The sequence below is a fragment of the Stomoxys calcitrans genome, chromosome 1 (assembly GCF_963082655.1).
Source record: "Stomoxys calcitrans chromosome 1, idStoCalc2.1, whole genome shotgun sequence".
Lineage (NCBI taxonomy): Eukaryota > Metazoa > Arthropoda > Insecta > Diptera > Muscidae > Stomoxys > Stomoxys calcitrans.
This window is the reverse complement of record NC_081552.1, coordinates 128,228,375-128,250,593: the sequence shown is the minus strand read 5'-3', so window position 1 is coordinate 128,250,593 and position 22,219 is coordinate 128,228,375. Positions and strand designations below refer to the sequence as shown.

The 22,219-nt window shown below is 40.3% G+C and overlaps 1 protein-coding gene across 1 annotated transcript in view; it reads left to right on the top strand.

Moving 5' to 3' along the window:
• The window catches only part of LOC106091973 (structural maintenance of chromosomes protein 5), a 159,617-nt gene that overhangs the window by 103,047 nt on the left and 34,351 nt on the right, over positions 1-22,219 (top strand). Inside the window, exons 6-8 of the mRNA XM_013258700.2 lie at positions 2,220-2,425; positions 11,918-12,135; positions 12,290-12,511. Coding sequence (XP_013114154.2) covers positions 2,220-2,425; positions 11,918-12,135; positions 12,290-12,511 — 646 coding nt within the window. The remainder of the gene's footprint in view (positions 1-2,219; positions 2,426-11,917; positions 12,136-12,289; positions 12,512-22,219) is intronic.

Sequence of the window (22,219 nt, the reverse complement as noted above, 5' to 3'; positions counted from 1 at the left end):
AATAAGTACAGTTCATTGTTCAATTGTGTATAACAAAATGTTGGTCTTTAAAGTAGCTATATCTAAAAATTAGGCGATCTGAACCATATACGACACAGATGTCGAAATGGCTAACATAAGTCAATGTGTCAATTTTCAGTGAAATCGGATTATAAATGTTCCTTTTATGGGGCCAAGACTTTAAATCGAGAGATCGGTCTACATGGCAGATATATCCAAATCAGGACCGATTTGAGCTAAGATGCAGAAAAATGTCGAAGAGTCTAACACAACGCACTGTCCTAAATTTCAGCGAAATCGGACAATAAATGCGCCTTTTATGGCCCCAAAACCTAAAACCGAGAGATTGGTCTATAAGGCAGCTGTATCCAAATCTGTACAGATCTGTACCATATTGCAGAAGTATATCAAGGGCCTAAGACAACTCATTGTCCCAAATTGTAGCAAAATCGGATAAAATCGGAGGATCGGTATATATAACAGTTATATCCAAATCTGGACCGATCCGGGCCAAATTGACGAAGGATATAGTAGGGCCTAGCACAACTCACTGTCCCAAATTTCAGCAAAATCGGATAATAAATTTGGCTTTTATGGGCCTAAGACCCTAAATCTGAGAATCGGTCTATATGGCAGCTATATCCAAATCTAAACCGATCCGGGCCAAATTGACGAAGGATGTCGGTGGGTCTAACACAACTGACTGTCCCAAATTTCAGCAAAATCGGATAATGAATATGGCTTTTATGGGCCTAAGACCCTAAATCGGAGGATAGCCCATAGCCCATCTTCGAACTTAACCTGCGTATGGACAAAAAAAGAACCTGTGCTAAATTTTAGCTCAATATCTCTATTTTTAAAGATTGTAGCGTGATTTTAACAGACAGACGGACGGACATGTCTAGATCGTCTTAGATTTTTACGCTGATCAAGATTATGTATACTTTATAGGGTCGGAAATGGATATTTCGATGTGTTGCAAATGGAATGACATAATGAATATACCCCCATCCTTCGGTGGTGGGTATAAAAAAGCACTAAAAACACAAAACAACATTTTCCTCGGTCTCTATTCTCCTTAATAGGCACCAAACAATATATATATTTATTATTGGTAAAAAAAAAATTAAATCACCTTTCCAAAATAGGTAATAACAATAAAATCGATTAAAAATGGTCGACGTATGCAATTTTTTGTGTTTTTACTTTTTTTATTGATTTAGAAATTTTTTAAAGTAAATGACTTATGCATGAATGAAAACATGCAAATTTTTTTGAACACCCATCAACAACAAACATGCTTTGGCTTACAAGAACGGGAACTTACCCATTAATGACCATTGTACCAACTTGAGAACAGTCAAGAGAATGGTTCAAACTCAAATGGTTCCTTATAAAAGAATTAAAAAATTTTGTATGGCTTGGGGTTTTTATGCAGGGCCTACAAAGGTACCAAGCATTGAGTGTAAAAGGACTGTAAATTTGAGCCTTTTACGTGTTTGTTTTTAATGGGTTTAAATTAATATTTGCTGATATCAGCAAACTTTTCTCTGCGTGCACAAATTTAATGCAAATCATATATTTTGATCTTCATTGAAATTTGTACACAATTCTCCCGAATGTGGACATGAAGTGTACAAAATGTAAAATCTTGAAGTTTACGCCCATTTTTTTAAGCGCAGTGTATGTGAAAACGTTATGCTATGACAGCAGAACTATAGCTGAAATAGCAGGAAAACTAACTATGACCAGTCAGCATATATTGTTTCCTATTGTCAGCAGACTCTTTCTATGAGTGTATGTTTAAATAGCCATAAAATGACCGTGGCCTGAGAACTCGAAACCCTTTTAGCAGTTTGCTTAACTACAATATTTATACCTTTACCCTAACTTTAAATTTGAAGAATTCTATTGGATTTGTTCTTGTTATTTAATTTATATCGATTTTTGTGTCATTTACACATTTTTGGTACCTGGCAATGGCGTTTTTTTTAGGATTTAATGATACTTCCTTTTTTGTGATATTAAGTGGGCTCTAAAATATTTTTGATCATTTATTTTAGGACATTTGGTCCTTTTTGAAATGAAAGCCTTTAGTTGTTAGCATCAATTTAAGTATTTGGTTTCAATTTTTAATATTTTTTTTCTTATAAAAACATAAAACTGATTCTTTGTCTTTTCATATTTGCAAACTTCATAACTTTGCTTGTGTTTTTTAGGTTAAATGAATTAACACGCACATCGGATAAGTTGCGAAATCAACGAAACGCCATTGAAGCTCAGATACGAGAAAAAGAAATTCGCTACAAAGAGGTATCGAATGTTAGAAAAGAGATTCAAGGCAAAGAAATGGAACTAAAACAAAAAGCAGCACAGATTGAAAGGCAAAAACGAAAAATCGATTGCCTTAAAAAGGAAATAATTGGTATGTTTTTTTGAATATATGTTTGCATGTATGTTTGTGTACATTTGGGCGATGAAAGGCTGAAAGTTTTGATAGGCATATTTGCTCCAATGTATGGAAAAACTGAAACTAATAGTCGTATATGGATAGCAAATACAATACATTGGAGTTGAACAGTCATCGGGCATCGCAATTGAAATACTTAAAGTATTAAAGAACGTGTACAGTGGTCGCTAAAACGTACTAAGTGTAAACAAAGAGTATCCCGAATTTTGTATTTTTGTGTGTATTTATTCATGAATATACCAAGAGAATTTTGGGAAAAGCATCAAAATCTTTGCTGTAACATCAGAAAATCTGTTGTCCGAAGTCATGCCTCCTTAGTCCCAGAATGAGCTACAACATGTTCTACGAGATACTCTTCCCCAGGGTCTTTGCCACCCTGCAAACCACAGCACCAGCTCAAAAACTGTAGAATTAGTGAAGTTACTTCTCTAACTCTAACTAAAACACTGGAACTTTAAAAGTTTAAAAATAAGCGTAAATTTGCAATAATTGAATCAAATCTATAAAATTAGTGAATTAAAGAAAAACAAAATTTAGGAATACTGCAGCAACCGAATTGAACCTGATATGAAACTGATAATTATAGGATGTGTGATTGAAAAGCAAAAAGAAAAAGACAATGTTATTTCTTAAATTATTTTCCTATGGCTACCTTACTTTGATCGAATCCCTCATATTTAACCGATTGAATCCCTAACCTTACCTATCAAACCCATAATTCTCACCCAAGCCCTCATCTCACCTGACTGAATCCCAATATGCCAGGACCCTAAATAGACGAATTAGCAGAAAAGCTTAGTTCAAACTTCAGCTTTGCACCACCAGCGAATACCAGTGGGGTTACTAGATTTTCAGAGGCACAGAAAAATGAGATAAGAACTATTATTTCTGAGGTAATCAGTGCTGCGACAAGCGATACTCTCGCAGAAGAGGAGAGGGAGGACCAGCCAATTGGACCGGTCTGAATGGAAGAGCTTCATAAAATCCTTGATATTGTTTTGTCTTTGAAAGAATTTTCAGGGAAAACGGGAGAGTTTGGCCCCTGGCTGAAATCGGTTGAAATGGAATTAGAACTGTTTAAGGAACTAAGAGGTACAACGCAATACTACGCCATCCTACATACAATTAGGCCCAAGATTGTAGACGAGTCAGACACGCCACTGGGTTCCTATAGAACTCCTTTGGAATGGACTAGGGTCAGGAAATACTTAATAATGCACTATTTCGACAAAAGGGACATAGGTACCCTTGAGTATCAAATTTCGACAATGACGCAAGGTCACCGTCTCGTAACCGAGTGCTACCAGGCTGTCTATCAACACTTTTCGTTAATTTTAGATAAAGTTGCATGCCTAGAACAAGACGAAAGCAGTCTTTTTGCAATGACTTTGAACACCTTTATGAGGGGGCTTAAATGAAATCCTGAGCGTAAGGGAACCATCATCTCTCCCTCAAGCATTGCATGTCTGCCTAAAATTTGATATGAATTACCGCATGAGTTATGCATATGGGCAGTTACAAAACTCAGCTAATAGTAGCCGGAATCCCATTAACAGTACTGTAAAATTTTACCCACAGGACCTTAGACAAAAACAAAGATATTCTCAACAAAATTTTACTAGGAATTCTTAGGGATTTACTCCTCAGACAAATATTCAAAAAACCCGAACCTATGGATATTTATAGATCCATTCAACACGACAGTTCAACTACGTTAATCGCCCTCAACTAAACTTTTCCAATAAGAGGCCACTGAGATCATTCCAAGGGCCGGCTAATTAGATACAAAGGAATTTCTGCTTAGGTACGGGAAACTTTCCCGATCAAATATTGGTTGATAGCACCCGGACTATGGACAACAGGAAGGTGCCATGGGAGGGGATGTTGATATGATGACGTTCGCAGAGATAATGACTTCCGAAAATGTAGATGATGTGTTGAATTATTCTAACAACGGAGTCGAGATTTCGGATAATATTTTTGGACAGGAGAAATCTAAAGATTAACTTAATTTTTTTGTATAAAGAATTCCTCGTTGTCATTTTTAACAGTAATAACGAGGAACGGACGTAATTTAAGATTTCTTGTCAACACTGGAAGCAACAGAAATAATAAATAATCCGAAAGCAAATGAGGAGTTCTTTTCCGCAAAGGCTGTGAAAGAAGAAATTACCGTCTCACATCTTGTATATTTGGACATATTTGGTGACAGAATAAAACCATTAAAGTTTTTTCTCTTACCCGGATTGCAGACCTTTGATGGGATACTGGGCAATGGTACAATGAGAGAACTGTCTGCTGTCATTTATACTATTTCACTCTTGAAGAAGTTGGCAAAATACCGCCAAGCCAATGTGTTTTCCAAGACGTCAAGAATATCGAGCTAATATTAATGCATCTACCAGAAGGGCAAACAAAGGACATTGTTAAAAGACACGGAAATCTATTTTTGAAACGAGAAGAAAGCTTGACTTGTACCACAATAAATAACGAACTTCTGGATTACGGGATATTACCATCGCGCTCTCCGTAAAACTCCCCTATATGGGTGGTGCCCAAAAAGGAGGACGCATCGGGACAAAAGAAGTATAGAGTAGTCGTGGATTTTAGGAAACTCAATTCTGTGACTGTCCCCGACAGATACCCGATACTGCAAATTTGTGAAGTTATGGCGAACCTAGGAGGGAATAAGGCTTTTTCAGTGATCGACCTAAAGAGTGAGTTTCATCAGATACCCCTTAGAGAGGAATTTATGGAAAAAACTGCCTTTTCCATTTGCAAGGGGAAATTTGAATTCACCAGACTCTCTTTCCGACTCAAGAGTGGTCCATCGATCTTTCGAAGAACATTGGATGACATTCTTCGTGAATTCATAGGCAAGATATGTTATGTTTATATTGATGATATCAAAATTTTTAGTAAAAATTATGAGACGCATCTCAAACACCTTGAAGACATATTTACTACTAAATGTGAGCACTTCAAGGAGCATTTTTAGGTTTTGTGGTATCTGGGGAAGGCGTAGGTACAAACCCGAAGAAAGTAAAAGCCATTTAAGTTTTCTTTATCCGAATAACCTGCGAGAATTGCGCTCTCTTCTTGGTCTCTTTAATTACTATCGAAGATTTATCAAGGGATTTGCTGAAACAGCGAAGCTTCTCATGAACATGTTAAGAGGAGAAAATGGGAAGGTTATTAGGAATGAAGGTTGAAAGGACAGTAATCAATGCCTTGAAAAATGCACTGATGTTACCAGAAGTGACACTAGAGCATACCCAGATTTTGAGAAGGAAATTAATTTGACAACCGACGCTGTAAATAAGGCCATTGATGCAGTGTTGAGCCAGGATGGTCGACCTGTTACGTTCGTGGTTTTATCTGAAGAGGAAGAAAATTCCCTGCGTAGTAACCTCTATGGTACAGCTATGATACACACGGATCACCAGCCTCTCAACTACGCTCTTAGCATAAACAAATAAGTAAATATAATTACGAGATTCGCTATAAACCTGGAAGTACCAACATAGGGGCAGATGCTCTGTCCAGACCTCCTACCACAAATGTTTATACCTTGATTAGGACTATGCACAGTGGAGAAAGTTCAGCTGAGGATCTGATACCTAGCGTAGAACTCCCCGTAAATGCCTTCAAGAACCAACTTTTTTTGAAGGTGGACGAAGAATCCTTATATCAGTTCTGAATAATCTTTCCTGGGTATCATATACATACTATTGTGGAAAAAGAGTTTGCGGAAACTTCTGTCCCTGACTGAACCCTTCAGTCATGAATGGGATAAACGCACCAGAAAGGATCATGGGTACGATACAAGGATTATACCCGAATCACTTCGCCAACAAAAAGTTGGTTTTTCGCAGAAGGTTGTTGATTACATCGTATCGGAATCCATACAAAAAAATATTAAAATCGATATACATAGACGTGCTCATAGAAACGCAGTTGAAAACAAATTTCATATTTTGGAAAAATATTACTTTCCTAGCATGTTAGCTAAGGTGAAAAGGGTAATTAAACTGTTTAACCAGTGTAAAAAGGACAAATATGATAGATAGTATGCTCAGATAAAGATTCTAAGTCGAAAATCGATAGAAGACATACGAAGACCCTTACGGGACCTCATATTCTTCTTTGGAGGTCCAAAGACTATATTTATCGACTATGAGAAATCTCCGAATTCCGTTACGATTCTATTCATGATGAAGGACGAATTGGGAATCGAGGTTTTACGACACTTCCTTATCGCAGCGAGTCGAACGGATAGGTGGAACGATTCCACTCTACTCTGGTGGAGCTTATGAGACGTCTGAAACAGAAGGAGATTTTTCCAAACTTTAAGGAGTAAACGACTATAATCACTCGGGACATCTACAACCGGAAAAAAAAACCCCGCAGATATCTTCTTCGGGAGAACTGTGGATTTCTCACCGGGAAGCTACGAACGAACTAGGGAATCCAATGCGGACAAGATTAAGTAGAAACAGAAAAATAACTTAAAGTATCATAACAGAAAGAAAACTGACAAGAAAAAGTTTATACCCGGACAAGTAATTTTCATTAAGCAAACAAACGTTTAGAGACAAAATTATCAGACAAATACAAGGAAGAAATAGTTAAAGAAAATAGAAATTCCACCGTAGTCACCCAGATTGGAAGAGTAATACACAAAAACATATAAGAAATTAATGAAAAAATAATTTACAGGTTTTTGATGGCTATCGGCCAGAGTTTTAGGGAATTCCGAATACTAGATTATTCGAATTCAAAGTTGGTGAAAATTGATGTCGGACTGGCTCAAGTAATGACGGGCACCTTCAAACTGGTGCATGTGTTCGAATTGGGAAATTACGAAAAAAATAGTTGAAGACCTGGAAAAAACTGTAATCAGAAATTTGCAATCCAACATCCCATACTTCCTTTTCTTAACCATTACATATCCCAAATAAAATCCTGCCCTTTACGGCTCAAACCCCAAGTCAGGTCAAAGAGATAATTCGACTTTTTTGGAAGTATGTGTACATGCCTAGCTGGAACGCCAGACCACCATGACTTTAAAGTTATCCAGGAAAAGTTAAAAACATTGTAGAAAACAAAAATAATAAAAGTATTAAAAGTTAAAAGTAATAATTAACCGATTATCAGTTGAGCGGTTAAATTCAATCACAAATATTACAAATAAACTATTAAAAGATTTAAAAGAACAAAAAGAATCAACAACGGAAAGAATAATTGAGTTGAAATATAGAGTAGATATTATCGAAGAAGAGGTCTTTAATATAGAATTTGCACATTGGATGGGAAAAGGCAAATGTAGTCAATTCATTCGTGTTTTCCAAAGTAGAAATAAAAATTTTAGAAGACATTCTTGCATAAACAGAAATTCCATGTTCGTCATTCGATGAACTGCTGAAATTTTCCACAATAAAAGTAGCAACAAATTCAGACACACTAATTTACATTATATGTTTTCGTTCTGTCAATAGTCAAAATTGTAATTGGACAACCCTTGTTTTGCACTCTGCCAACTGACAGCTCTATCGTAAAGCTTGACATTTTTTAATGTTATACATACTCAGAACGTTTAGACATACGAGCGCTATTTGTGTTGTTTACAGTAACTTAATGGATTCATCTCGCACAAAAAATGGAATTAATTCGTGAACATTTTCGTGCTAAAAATGAAGTTGTTTGAGCCGATGTGTGAGAGCTCGCCTTGTCGTGGGGAAGAGTGTTCCGTCTACAGCGGTTGGTTTTCCTGATTTCTTGAAAGACAACTGCAAACAAATGGTTGTGCACCATTCAGAATTGACTGTTCTGCGTTGTTCTAGTGGTACGATTGCGACATGTCCAGTTTTTTCTAAACAAAACAGGCGATAATTTGCTTGAAAGTGCTTCTGCGCGAGCATTTTTAGTTGGATTTGGTTGATCTTGAAATACCCATACATTTGACTGCTGTTTACTTTCGGACACATTCGCGTAAATCCACGATTCATCACCTGTCACGATGTCATAGACGTGTTCCGAAGCAATCGTATTTTTGGAGCATTTCTTTCGCCCAAATCGACACGAGCTTTTTTTTGAGCGATTGACATATTGTGTGAGATCCAACGCGAACAAATTTTTATGACGGTCAAATGTTCATGCAATATTGAATGTATGCTGGTCCCACTAATGCCTAAGGTTGTCTCAATCTCACGATAGGTCACAGGACGATCTTGCAATATCAATTGGCGCACAGCATCAATGGTTTTTGGAACATCAACAGATTTTGGACGATCTTCATGAAATTCGTCTTGGAGTGAACTACGACCACGGTTGAATTCACCATACCATCGATAAACTTTGGTCCTTGATGGAGCTTCACCACCAAAAAGTGAATTAAGTTCATCGATGTACTGTTGTTGAGTTAATACACGTCGAAAGTTGAAAAAACTATTCGCACGAAAATGTTCACGAATTAATAATCTATTAAGTTACTGTAAACTACACAAATAGCGCTCGTATGTGAAAACGTTCTGAGTATGTATAACCTCAAAAATGTCAAGCTTTACGATAGAGCTGTCAGTTGGCAGATTGCAAAACAAGGGTTGTCCAATTACAATTTTGACTATTGGCAGAACGAAAACATATAATGTAAAAGAGTGTGTCTGAATTTGTTACTACTTTTATTGTGGAAAATTTCAGTAGTTCATCGAATGACGAATATGGAATTTCTGTTTATGCAAAAATGTCTTCTAAAATTTTAATTTCTACTATGGAAAACACGAATGAATTGACTACATTTGCCTTTTCCCATCCAATGTGCAAATTCTATATTAAAGACCTCTTCTTTGATAATATCCAGTCTATATATCAACTCAATTAACCTTTCCGTTGTTGATTCTTTTCGTTCTTTTAAATCTTGTAATATTTTATTTGTAATATATGTGATTGAATTTAAGCGCTCAACTGATAATTGGTTAATTATTACTTGATTATTGTTGTGCCATTTTGTACGTTTTAGTACTTAATGTACGATTTTGAATAATCTTCTGGTCACTCAAAATGTAGAGTCAAGGTGAACTTGTATCTTCCTTCCACATGTCGTATTTTAGTCAAAACTGTGATTATGTTTGTCAAATAGCTTAATTTTAGCAGTCCTCGTTAGCTGTTTGCGAAGATAAGCTATTTCGTACTATTTTGCTCATTTTGGTACCAAAATGTACGAATTGTGATGGATCACACATCAAATAAGTTTACCTACATGCCACATTTCAGACCTCTAACTCCATCTGTAAAGAAAGTACCAAAATGTACGAGTTGTAAATTTAATATTAAATCTCCCATCATATTTTTCCTAGCTCTATCCGCATGCTAAATTCAGTCCTCAAGCTCCATTTGAACAGAAAGTACAAAGTGTTAGGCTGTTAAGGCGAGACGAGACGAGCTCAATGATCGGAGATGCAAATGGAAAGGGAAAGCCAAAGATAGCAACACACACCGACCACTATGGGACGCGTTTCGTCTTTGGTTAGAAGAAGAAGATAGGTATCCACCGCCCAGAGGCTTTAAGGTAAATCTAAATTTAAAGCGTGATGTTCAGCGCTACAAGAGAGAACCTCTAGATGAAGTGGCGTATCATGCAGACACGGTAGCAGATGCGGTAAATAGATACCGGCTGATTGTGGAACGACCGCCTCTTATTGCACATAAAGAAATTGACCTGCCCCGGCAAACCAGAGTAGGTCTGGCTCAATTACGTTCCGTCAGATACAGCCGCCTCAACTCCCACACAGAGCAAGGATTGATGCCGACGTGTAAGATGTATGTCCCGTGCAAGATGTATGTCCAGAATCAAGCAGAGGAAAGATAGAACACAACAAACTGCTACAATAACAACAACGACAACAACATCGAATACCTGAATGATTTAACATATGCTGGTGAGATTGCATTGAGCTTATCCAAGCAGGGCCACATGCAGAGTATACTCAATGACTTGCAGACCATTGCAGAAAAATACTAATTGGGTATCAACACCAAAAAGACCTAACCTAACCTATCAACGCCAAAAAGACCAAAGGGATGCAAATGTACTTTCCAAACCCGGACAACCTTATCCTTAACGGCAACTCAATCGAAGAAAGAAGCAGATTTACATATCTCGGTCTTGACAGTTTAAAAACGACACAAAAATAAGAATTTCAAATTCCAGTGTCCAGTCCATACTTTTGTAGCATTTATTAATCACTGTTTAAGGTACATTTTTCGTATATGGTAGCTCTCAGCTGAGTTTCCCATAATAACGATGAACATCATACAGATAAGTGCTAAAACTTCTAGCTTGTGTGGCGTATTGGTACTTCTGAAGTTTTTGTATGGTGGGTCGTTGCCTGTAGGCGAAATCAGATCAAAGAACTTATATCTATGTTCCGAATAGGAGTCCTCTTCGGGCACTATACAATCCCTTAAAATAGTATCATCGAGATTCGTCAAAGTTATGGTTATCATCCCTGACCGATTACTTATCTGAAAAGTCGGAACTATACCTATGTTGCAAATACCAAGTAGGCCAGAATTCGCAATGAAATCTTAAATCGACTCACCTCTCTTGTTGGTATTCGTAACTACCTCCTCGTAGATTCATGAGAACAATAAGAGATCAAAGTTTCTGGGCTCCAACCTCATAGTCGTCAGATCACTATCAATATAGTCCAAAGGATTTCGTATAAACTTTTCCTCCCAACAATGCATGTTCATACCGAGCGTGGAGTAAAGACGCCATAGTTCCTATTGCATAAAGCATACCCAATTTCTAATAATATATAGTTTCTGAATCATGACAATGTATACTGAGGAGTTAGAGATTGCTAGAAGGAGTTCGTTCGAAACAAATTAATCTGAACCACACTTAGCCTTCTCACTCGAACCTCTTTTTGACAGCGGGAGTCGGACATGGTAAAACAAATGCACTCTCTACTCCTCGGATAGCGTTCCAAGTTCTCGTCGATCGCTGATCGCCAGCAGCATAGCAGGGCCGACTGAGTTCTTTTCGTCGGTAGGACTCAAAGATATCACTAGCCCAAGCCAGACCCACTCGACTCAGACCCAGATCCCTCTGGACGTACCCCATCTTAGTCGCAAGGTTCCTAGATCTGGGCACTAAACAGAATCAATCAGAAGAAAGATAGAACACAACAAACTGCTACAACAACAACAAAAAATGCTCCACGTATCCGAGAGCGACAAATTGACTAGCATTGTGTTCATAAATTTACAGTGGGCTGGGCTGTTTTTACCATCAGGTTCCGCAATTTCCATAAGGCGATCCTTTGGATCGAAGGTCCCCTCCTTCCCGGTTAAAAAATATTTATTGTACTTATTTTTTTGTTACTTGGAGCTGAATCGAAGATATTTTACGGTTTTTTATATTAATTTCTCATTTTGTTTTAGTTATACCCGATATTGAAACGGAAATGAAAAAAGTTTGCGCTAAAGCAATTCTGGAAATAATAAAGATGCAAATGTCCAAGATTGAAGCTTTAAATGAGATTGAAAGAGCTATGGATAAGAAAGCATTCGCCCGAACAAAATTGGCAATTTATCACCAAGAAAATGAGGAGCTAGTTAATGTTATTTCGGCTATCAGAGAAAAGAGAGACAGTGCAAAGGTAATAAGTTCACAATTCGTACGTCCTACATCCCACAAGAAGAAGCAACAATTCATATAAATTATTAAAGTAAAATTATATGAGAAATTACCATTTGATTGGTTTGTTCATTAACTAACTATACATTTTTTCTGGTTATATATTTTAATTTCAGAACCGCGTGGAAGTGATTGCTAACAAATGCAATGCTCTAAAACGCGATGCTAAGCTCAAATTGACCGAATCCCTCAAATTAACTAACCAAATGGATCCAAATGACAAACAATTTCCACATAAGAAATTCTATATATCATTGACAGATAACCTTGAGGAGCTACGAGATATTATAAGTGATTACAGTGGCCGCCTAGACTGTATAGACGATGTTGATCCAGAGGTAAATATGTTTAACATTTATTTAATTTTTATCCAACACCATTAGCTATAAAATACAGGCAGTTATCCGGGAACCTCCTGGGACAGAAACAATATTTTTTCCTCCTCTCTTTGCCTCGATTATTTGTATTTACCTCTATTTACGATTACGTTTGAATAATCAAACAAAACGAAAATGGGAATTGGGACAGAGCGTGTTTATGTTTGACTTGAGAAGTCCATTCATGAAATGGTTATCCAACTTATTATTAGAGTACTGAGCTTGAAAAACCTTAAGAACAACCCGAAGAACCAGTTAAGATTAGGTTATGTTGAAATCCGCCACATGCGCACTATGGACATATACCTAAGCACTGGCTTAGGGCAAATACAAAAAAAGTAACCTCGAAAGTCTAAGTTAGGAATTCCGTGCTACTTACAAATCGTTAATTCTTTTCCATGCCACTCCCCTAATTTGGTTTATATCTTGTATAGTGTCCCTATCTAAGTGCCGGTATTTGTTAGACGCGAAAGCCGGACAATGACAAAGGAAATGCTCCAACGTCTCACTTCCCCAAATGCCCTACACATGTTTTTTGACTGCAGTCCTCTGGCCTTCACTGCCAAATCGTCTATAACCAGTTTAGGTTACACAAATTATACCCTTTTTTCTTAATTAGTTGCCCAAGCAAAAATTGGAAGGAATATTTCCTTGCTTTTTATGTTAAACTCACCATACATTTCCTATACATATTTATATGCATACGTGTTCCTAATCATATAGGACAACTAATGGAAAAAAATTCATTTGTCACTTAATTTCAATTATATGGCCACCACTGTTTATGGAAAAATTGGAGTCGAAAACGATTGCACCAGTTTTTGCTGCTATCTTTACTAACATTGGTTTTATTGATCACTCTATCTGCGACCTCTGCGAAGATCTAACCATCCCCGTTCGTTCGTCTATCGAAATTAAGATTGCGTTCGAGCGAATGAAGTTACCCTATGGAAGCTTTGAAAGATACTTTTTTTCGATGTGGGGCGTCGGATCTTGAAGCAGGCGGCTCGCGACGGATAAATGTGCGATCTCATATAACCCATGCGGTTGGGGCGCTGGGCCAGTAACCTGTTGGAATATTTTATTGAAGTACATTTTGGAAAAATAATTTCTCGAACATACAAATACATAAATTCATTGCCTAGTAACATGAACGATACAAGTAAATATTAATTTGTTAAATACATATTTCAACATTTCCCCTTGTTTAATTAATTAATATTTAAGCGATTGAATAAGCATTGTAAACGAGGCTTCGGTAATGGTTTGGTCATTAGATTCTGAGATGAACCTTGACACGTTGACATTGAACCGTCTGTGACCTTTTCACGTATGAAGAAATGCTACAATTCAATGTGTTTGTTCGTTGATGAAATGCTTGGTTCTTTTTTAGACGAATTGCAGCCCTATTGTCAGTCTTTATTATTGGAATGTCCTTATAATTCATTAAGTCTTTGAAAAGTCGTTAAGCCATATTACTTCTTTTGCGGCTTCACTTGCAGCTATAATTTTTACTTCAGTTGTTGGAGTTGGCTCATCTAAGATACAGCTCCATCTGCACTGGTTGCAACAACACCTGTTGTATATCGTCCTGTACTGACACATCCACCATGGCCAGCATCACTATAACATTCTAATATCTTGGGTCCTTCTTTATTATAAGCTATTCTTGATAGATAACCGACACTATATGCCAAATCTAGTCTTGTTCCTAGCATCAAATACATCAGAGCACCTACTGCTTGTCTATAAAGAAACTCGATTCGTGCTTTCCCTTGTTTTTAAATGCATTAAATTTTCATACCAAGAAAGTATGATGCCTCATTAGAAATTATCTTGAACTCTGATTTTGAACTGTTGAGAAAATGCTCCAGTTCTTCTTTGTCCGAGACAGCTACTAAGCCGTCATCGACATAAAGAGGAAGAATTAACTTTTAACCATCTTTCTCTCTTATAAACAATTAGCTATCTGCAGAATTGGACTTAAATCCAAGATTCTTTAAGAAATATCCCATTCTTTTGGTCCAACATCGCTTGCTTCAAACAATAGAGACTTCGTTTCAACAGGCAAACTCTTTTTGATCCATCCTTGTTGTTGTAGCAGTTTATTGTTTTCTATCTTTCGTCTGCTTGATTCTGTTGAGTGTCAAGACCCAGGAACTCCGCGACTAAGATGGGGTGCGTCCACAGGGATCTGGGTCTGAGTCGAGTGGGTCTGGCCGAGCAGTTAAACAGGTGACGTGTATCGTGCGGTCCCTGGTTACAATCGGGACATACATCTTGCACGTCGGCATCAAGCTCTGTGGGAATTGAGGCGGCTGCATCTGCCGGAACGTAATTGAGCCAGAACTACTCTGGTTTGCCGGGAGTCGATTTCTTCGGGTGCAATGGGTGGCGGTCGTTCTCCAAGGACTAAATTCACCTGGTAGCCAATTAACGCGTCTGCTACCGTGTCTGCATGAATGTTGTTCAGACCCGCTTGATATGCCGCTTGATCTAGAGGTTCTCTCTTATAGCGCTGAACCTCACGCTCTAGATCGTGTAGATCTACCTTAAGGCTTCTTGGCGGTGGGTATCTATCCACAAGATGATGATTTGGATGATTTCTGCGATAACAGCCCAAAAGGTATTGCTTAGACAGCATGTAGTTATGTCTTCGCACTGGTAGGATCTTTGTCTCCCGATGGAGGTGGTCCACATGAGAACTGAGGAGACAGCCCGTCGCAGTTCGGAGGGCGGCATTCTGACAGATCTGAATATAAATCCACTGCGTGTCACAAAGTTGACGTGACCACCCTGGCGCTGCATAACTTACCACAGACCGGCCAATTGCTTTGTACGTGGTCAACAAGGTTTCTTGTCTGCACCCCAAGTGCTGCCAGCGAGTGACTTGAAGACCTTGTTTCTACTTTTGACTTTATTGCAGATTGCTGTGGCATGTGGGGAGAAAGTGTAGGAGCTGTCAAATGTGACACCAAGTATTCTGGGGCACTTGATGGTCGGAATCATTTCTCCATCGACCATCACAGTCAGCTCAGTATTCACCTCACGCGTATTTGTAGTGAACAGTGTGGCTGAAGATTTGGTGGCGGATATCTTCAGATTTCTTGCAGCGAAATATGAGGCAAGAAGTAGACGTTCAACCTATCGCAGATGTCATCAATGGGTGGGGGGCCTGATGCCATGATCGTACAATCGTCCGCATATGATACGATCTCTTTGCCGTCTGGAGGGGGTGGGATGGAGGATAGGTAGAGGTTAAACCTCCTGGCTGTTACATATACACGGTCTCGTTTAATTCACCGTATAAAAATGCTGTAGACTCACCGAATTGTGATAAATGTAGTCTTTCAGTTGCAGCAGTAATTCTAGACTGAAAGTTTCATCATAATCTACGCCCTCCTTTTGTTTCAATCCTTTTACAACCAGTCTTGCCTCATACTTTCAATGCTGCCATCTGATTTCGTTTTCACACAATATACCTATTTCGACGAAAGTGCCTTTGCTCCTTTAGGGAGATTCGTGAGTACCCAGGTTTCGTTCTCAATAAATCAATTCATTTCTGATTTCAAGGCTTGTATCCAATTGATTCTCACTTCACTTTCAACAGCGTCTGAATATATTGATGGAGGTTCGGTTTGTAAAACAAAATCATGTGCCATCATTACCATTACCATGTGCCATCACCGACACAAGTTGATACAATTACAGTACGATTTCTTAACCGTTTCACATTAATATTGTCGCACGTATCATCTAATTCTATTATTGCAGCCGTTGAGTAGAGTGGGCGTTTTTATTTCGTTCCTCAAAGAAAAAATATCCGTATTTCAGAATAGGTACTACCTATTACGAAAAATGTTTAATCCTTTTTGGAGCAGGCTAAAAATGCGGTGGTGGCGTCAGACCGTAGCGTGTTGTCCTCCCCTCTTATAGGTGTGGGTGTGGGTGCCTTAGCATCTGTAATCGAGAGTAATACTTCAGGCGAACAACTGGTCGTCAAACCAATTAATGAGAAAGAGACGGATAAACCAGAGGGATGCACAGTTCGTCGACGGTGTCAATGAAACAGTCATCGCAGCCGAATCGAGAGATGAGTTAATCGGGATGACGGCAGAAGTGAGCGATGACTTTGCTTAGCTCACAAGCAGACAGAGAAAGCGATCCGCTGCACGACGAAAGAGACAGAGGAGCATGTACCGGCAGCGCAATCGGGCGAAAGTGCAGGATGCTGGAAGGGATGGAACTGACATTCCAAGCAAGCACTTCTACGTAAGCTGGAAAAAGAATCAGATCCCACTGCTAAAATGCTGAAGAAGAAAAAGAGCTCCTCGCTTCCAAGTACTCTGGGAAAACCAAGCCAATCCGGCAATGGGGACTCCAGACAGTGTCCTGCGGAGGTAGACAAAATCGGAACAAGAACGAAGGAAGCGTGCAACTCTCCAACACCACCACTCACGTCGGAGCGTGGGAAAGGAAAGCAAAATATACAGAAAACGAGGTACCAATAGGGTGCGATGCGAACTCTCACCATATTTCGTGGGGCAGTACCAACACTAATAAGCGGGGCTAAACCCTGGCAGAGTTCTTGAATACTAACGCCCTAATAACACTTAATATTGGTAACGCCGCTATCTTTGTTAATAGGATTAGGGAGGAGGTATTAGATGTGACGATATGTTCGGAAAATCTAGTCCATGAGGTTCAAGATTGAAGGGTCTCTATGGAACACTCTTCTCTGATCATCGCTATATTTGGTTCAAAATAGCACGGCCAGGGCCGAATCCGAAAAGCTTCCGGAATAAGTTGAAAACCATGTGGACAAAATTTGTAAGGCTACTCAGAAGAAGACTTAAGCAAGATGATTAAGATTGTCCAAGCATAGAAGACTTTGACGAAAATGTCAACAGGATTACGACTGCACTGGTGGGGTCCTTCAAAGATAGTTGTCCTCTTCGGGAAAGGAAATTAGCCCAAGATCATCCCCCGGGGATGATTGGGAAGAGGTCCGCTGGTTGTAAAAAAACGGAAGTTTATTGGGATGTGTATTACAGGTCGATAGCGTTAATGACACCGCTAAGATAATAAAGTTTCTCTCAAAACTCATGTCCAAACTGAAACTCTAGTAGATGACATGGGAGTGAGAGCAGAGACAACGGAGGACATGTTGAGGCTTTGTTTGAAACCGCATTTTGTTGTATTTATACCTAAGCCCGGCAATTCAAGTTATGCGACACCAAAGGCCTACAGGTCTGTAGGCCTTTGCCTTACGTCTTTTCTACTCAAACCCATAGAATGCATTGTGGACACCAAGATAAAGAGTAGGACATCCAGCGAGGGAAGGTCGGTGGAGACTACACTGCTCGAGGTTGTGCATAAAAAAGAAAAATCCTTCGATGCCAAGACGTGCACACTGGCGGTATGTATTGACATCGAGGGGCTTTAACAATGTGCGGACTGACATACTGATCCAATCCTTACACCAGTAGCGGGTGAACTGGGTCCTTAGAAACTAGATAAACCATATGCTAAGTAACAGGTGGATACATTTTTCAAAGAGGCTTTGTGGACCATGTAGATGATTGCATAAGTAAACTTAACCCGGACCTAATTCGCGTTTATGGCTGGGCGACTGCAAATGGTTTGTAGTTAAATCCAAGAAAGTTCAAATGGTTGGTTGTTCTTTGGGCTCATGCTAACGTTGAAGTCGGGCAGACTTATGCAAATCTTCGTGCTTTATGGATCACACACTCTTTTACACCCATAAATATCCGAATTCATCCGGCGAAAACATTCCTAGTTCCAAGTTTGATATATGGTTGTGAGCTTTTTTCGAATTGTGATTCTTCGAACCTCCGCAAATTGAATGTAGCTTTTTACAGCATAGTTCGTTATGTGTATAGTTTAAATACGAGTCAGTATGTTTCGCAATATGTAGATTCTCTATTTGGACTTAGTTTCAACAAGCTTCTAAATTCCAGATCATTTACATTTTTACATAAGGTTATTGTAAAAAAGAAATCCAGATATTTGTTTAACATACTGAAATTTAATCAATCTGATAGAGGAAGAAAGTTACTACCTTTTAAAGACCGGGTCTTATGTCTGAACGACAGATTTATATTAGCAACATACGTCTTTAGAATAATCTACCAAACGATATTCAATGCAGCAGCAACGCGATTACAGTTAACTGATAATTTATTTCTTCAAATTTTGCTTTAAAATTCCACTTTTTATTTATTGTAACCTTGTTTATTTATTGTGAACCTAGGCACGCCACAGGGGGCATTTTATCGCCACTGGGTGACCACCATAAATTACCAATTACGGATGCTGCCTGAGTGTTTGAACCCGTCTGCTACGCAGACGATGTTATAGTACTTCTAAGGGGTAAGGATCCGAACGAGCTATGCAGAAGGGCCGAAAGGGTCTTTCATATGGCACATGACTGGGCTAGACCCAGTGGTCTCAATGTTAACCCAGAGAAGACTGATAAATGCCTGTTCACGAGGAAGACGAAGGTGGACCAATTTAACGCACAACGTTTGCTCAACGAAACGATTTCGATATCAGACAAGGTCAAATACTTAGTTGTGATCTTGGACAGAAAACTCATTTTGAAGTGCCACATTCAGGAGCGCACTGAGTACGCTCACAGATAATGGTTCTTGCAGTTAAACTGCAACGGACTGCGTGGCAAGATTGATGAGATCGTAGATTTTATGAGTCGGAAGACCATATCGGTCACAGCGATCCAGGAGACAAAGCTGACCAACACCTGCAGCTTGCACAGTTGTCACGGTTACAATGTGCTACGTAAGGATCGCTCAAGGTATGGAGGTGGGGGATTGGCCTTCGTTATACACCATTCCGTGCAGTATAGATCTATCTCGCCTGCGCTTGACGCTAGTGACCCATACATGGAATGTATGGGGGTAGCAGTAAGGTCTGATACTGCCGAGATAGAGATATACAACGTGTATATACCGCCGGTTGGTAGCTGTGCCCCTATTAATGGCCAGGCTTACAACCCCGACATAAGTGTGTTGCTATCTGGCCATAATCGTCTGGTTCTGGGGGATTTTAATGCACATCACACGTCATGGCATTCTCCCCTAGGTAACGACCAGCGTGGCATAGCTTTGGCAGAGCAGATAGATAGCTCCACGTTTTGCACGGTGAATGAGGATGCCCCCACTAGGATTACGAGGAGGTGCAGCAGCTCGCCAGACATCTCAATTGCATCCCCTGATCTCCTGAGTAACGTCTCCTGGCAAGCCGTCATCTCTTTGGGGTCAGACCACCTCCCCATAATTCTCACCATCGACCGACCACCCGACTTCATAACCTCTGAGCGCCGGACGTTCATCAATTATAAGAAGGCCGATTGGACTGACTTCAGAGAGTATACCAATCGCCGCTTCAGTGAACTGCCACCCCCCTCTGATGTGCTTGTGGCCGAGAGGAAATTCCGAGACATCATCAACGCAGCAGTCGCTCGCTTTATACCAGCCGGTCGAATACCACAAGTGCGACCCAATTTCCCGGCGGAAGCAGTGGTACTCGCAGACGAGCGTGATGGGATTCGTGCTATGGACCCCGCTAAACCCAGAATCAGCGAGCTGAATCTGGAAATAAGCAGGGTAGTCAACGAACATAAGCGAAATTTGTGGCTGGAACACTTGGAGCAATGTAACTTAGGCACCGGTGCAGGCAAACTGTGGGCCACTGTTAAGTCTCTCTCGAACCCCGGTAGACGGGACGACAGGACCTCAGTCACTTTTGGCGAGACAACCGTGACTGATCCGAAGAGATGCGCCAGGTTGTTCAACCATCAATTTATTGTGCATCCCGAGAGAGACAGGGCAAGGAGGAGAGCCATTCGCCGTATTCGTGGTCTCCGAGCCGATGAACAGCCATCACAATTTACCGTGGGCGAAGTTACGAATGTCATCAGTGGCGCCAGATCTTCCAAGGCGTTGGGCCCCGACGGAATCTCTACATTGATGCTGAAGAATCTGGATTCACCTGGAGTTGAGTATCTTACCAAAGACACTTGAGGCATTACTCCTCCCTTGCCTCGTAGGAGAATTTCCATTCGCCGAGCATCAACATGGATTTCGGAGACTGCACAGCACGACAACAGCTTTGCATGCCATCACCACACACATTTGCCGTGGCTTCAATCAACCCAGGCCATGTGATAGGACGGTCCTCGTGGCACTGGACCTATCGAAGGCATTCGACACCGTCAGCAATGCCAAATTATTTGAGGACATCGCCAACACGTCCCTCCAGTCAGGCCTGAAACGTTGGGTTGCGAATTATCTGTGTGGCCGCCAGTGATTTGTGGAATTTAGGGATAAGAAGTCGAAACACCGTAGAGTGAAACAGGGAGTTCCCCAAGGTGGGGTGATATCTCCGGCTCTGTTTAACCTCTACCTATCCTTCAACCCACCCCCTCCAGACGGTATAAAGATCGTATCATTGATGACATCTGCGATAGGTTGAACGTCTACCTCAACGAGCTTGCCTCATATTCCGAAATCTGAAGATATCTGCCACCAAATCTTCAGCCACACTGTTCACTACAAATACGCGTGAGGTGAATACTGAGCTGACTGTGATGGTCGATGGAGAAATGATTCCGACCATCAAGTGTCCCAAAATACTTGGCGTCACATTTGACAGCTCCTACACTTTCTCCCCACATGCCACAGCAATCTGCAATAAAGTAAAAGTAGAAACAAGGTCCTCAAGTCACTCACTGGGAGCACTTGGGGTGCAGACAAAGAAACCTTGTTGACCACGTACAAAGCAATTGGCCGGTCTGTGGTAAGTTATGCAGCGCCAGGGTGGTCACGTCAACTTTGTGACACGCAGTGGAATAATATTCAGATCTGTCAGAATGCGCCCTCCGAACTGCGACGGGCTGTCTCCTCAGTTCTCATGTGGACCACCTCCATCAGGAGACAATTACGTTCCGGCAGATGCAGCCGCCTCAATTCCCACAGAGCTAGGATTGATGCCGACGTGCAAGATGTATGTCCCGATTGTAACCAGGGACCACACGATACACGTCACCTGTTTTACTGCCCGGCCAGACCCACTCGACTCAGTCCCAGATCCCTGTGGACGCACCCCATCTTAGTCGCGGAGTTCCTGGGTCTTGACACTCAACAGAATCAAGCAGACGAAAGATAGAACACAATAAACTGCTACAACAACAACAGATAATGGGCACTATGTAGACGGGTCGTAGGCTCGAAATGGGGCCTGAATCCGAGGATAGTCCACTGGCTCTACAGGAGCGTGATTAGACTAATACTTACTTATGCCTCAGTAGTTTGGTGGACTGCTATGGAGATAAAGGGCAACATAAGGACCATACAACAGGTTCAGATAACATGTTGTCTTGGCACAGGTAGAGGGATGAGGACTACGCCCACTAGGGCACTGGAGACTATTCTAGATATCCGACCCTTTGACATACAGCTATGCAGCTATGAGACTTAATGCAATTGTGGATGGGAGCAGCTCATACTATTTCGGTATAATCGAGGTGACGATAGAAAACCTGGAAGGTAGGGATACCTAAGACGACACTTGACTGCGAGGCACTGCTGCCGTCGGCACAGTCTTAAATTGACGGAACCCTAGTAGTGC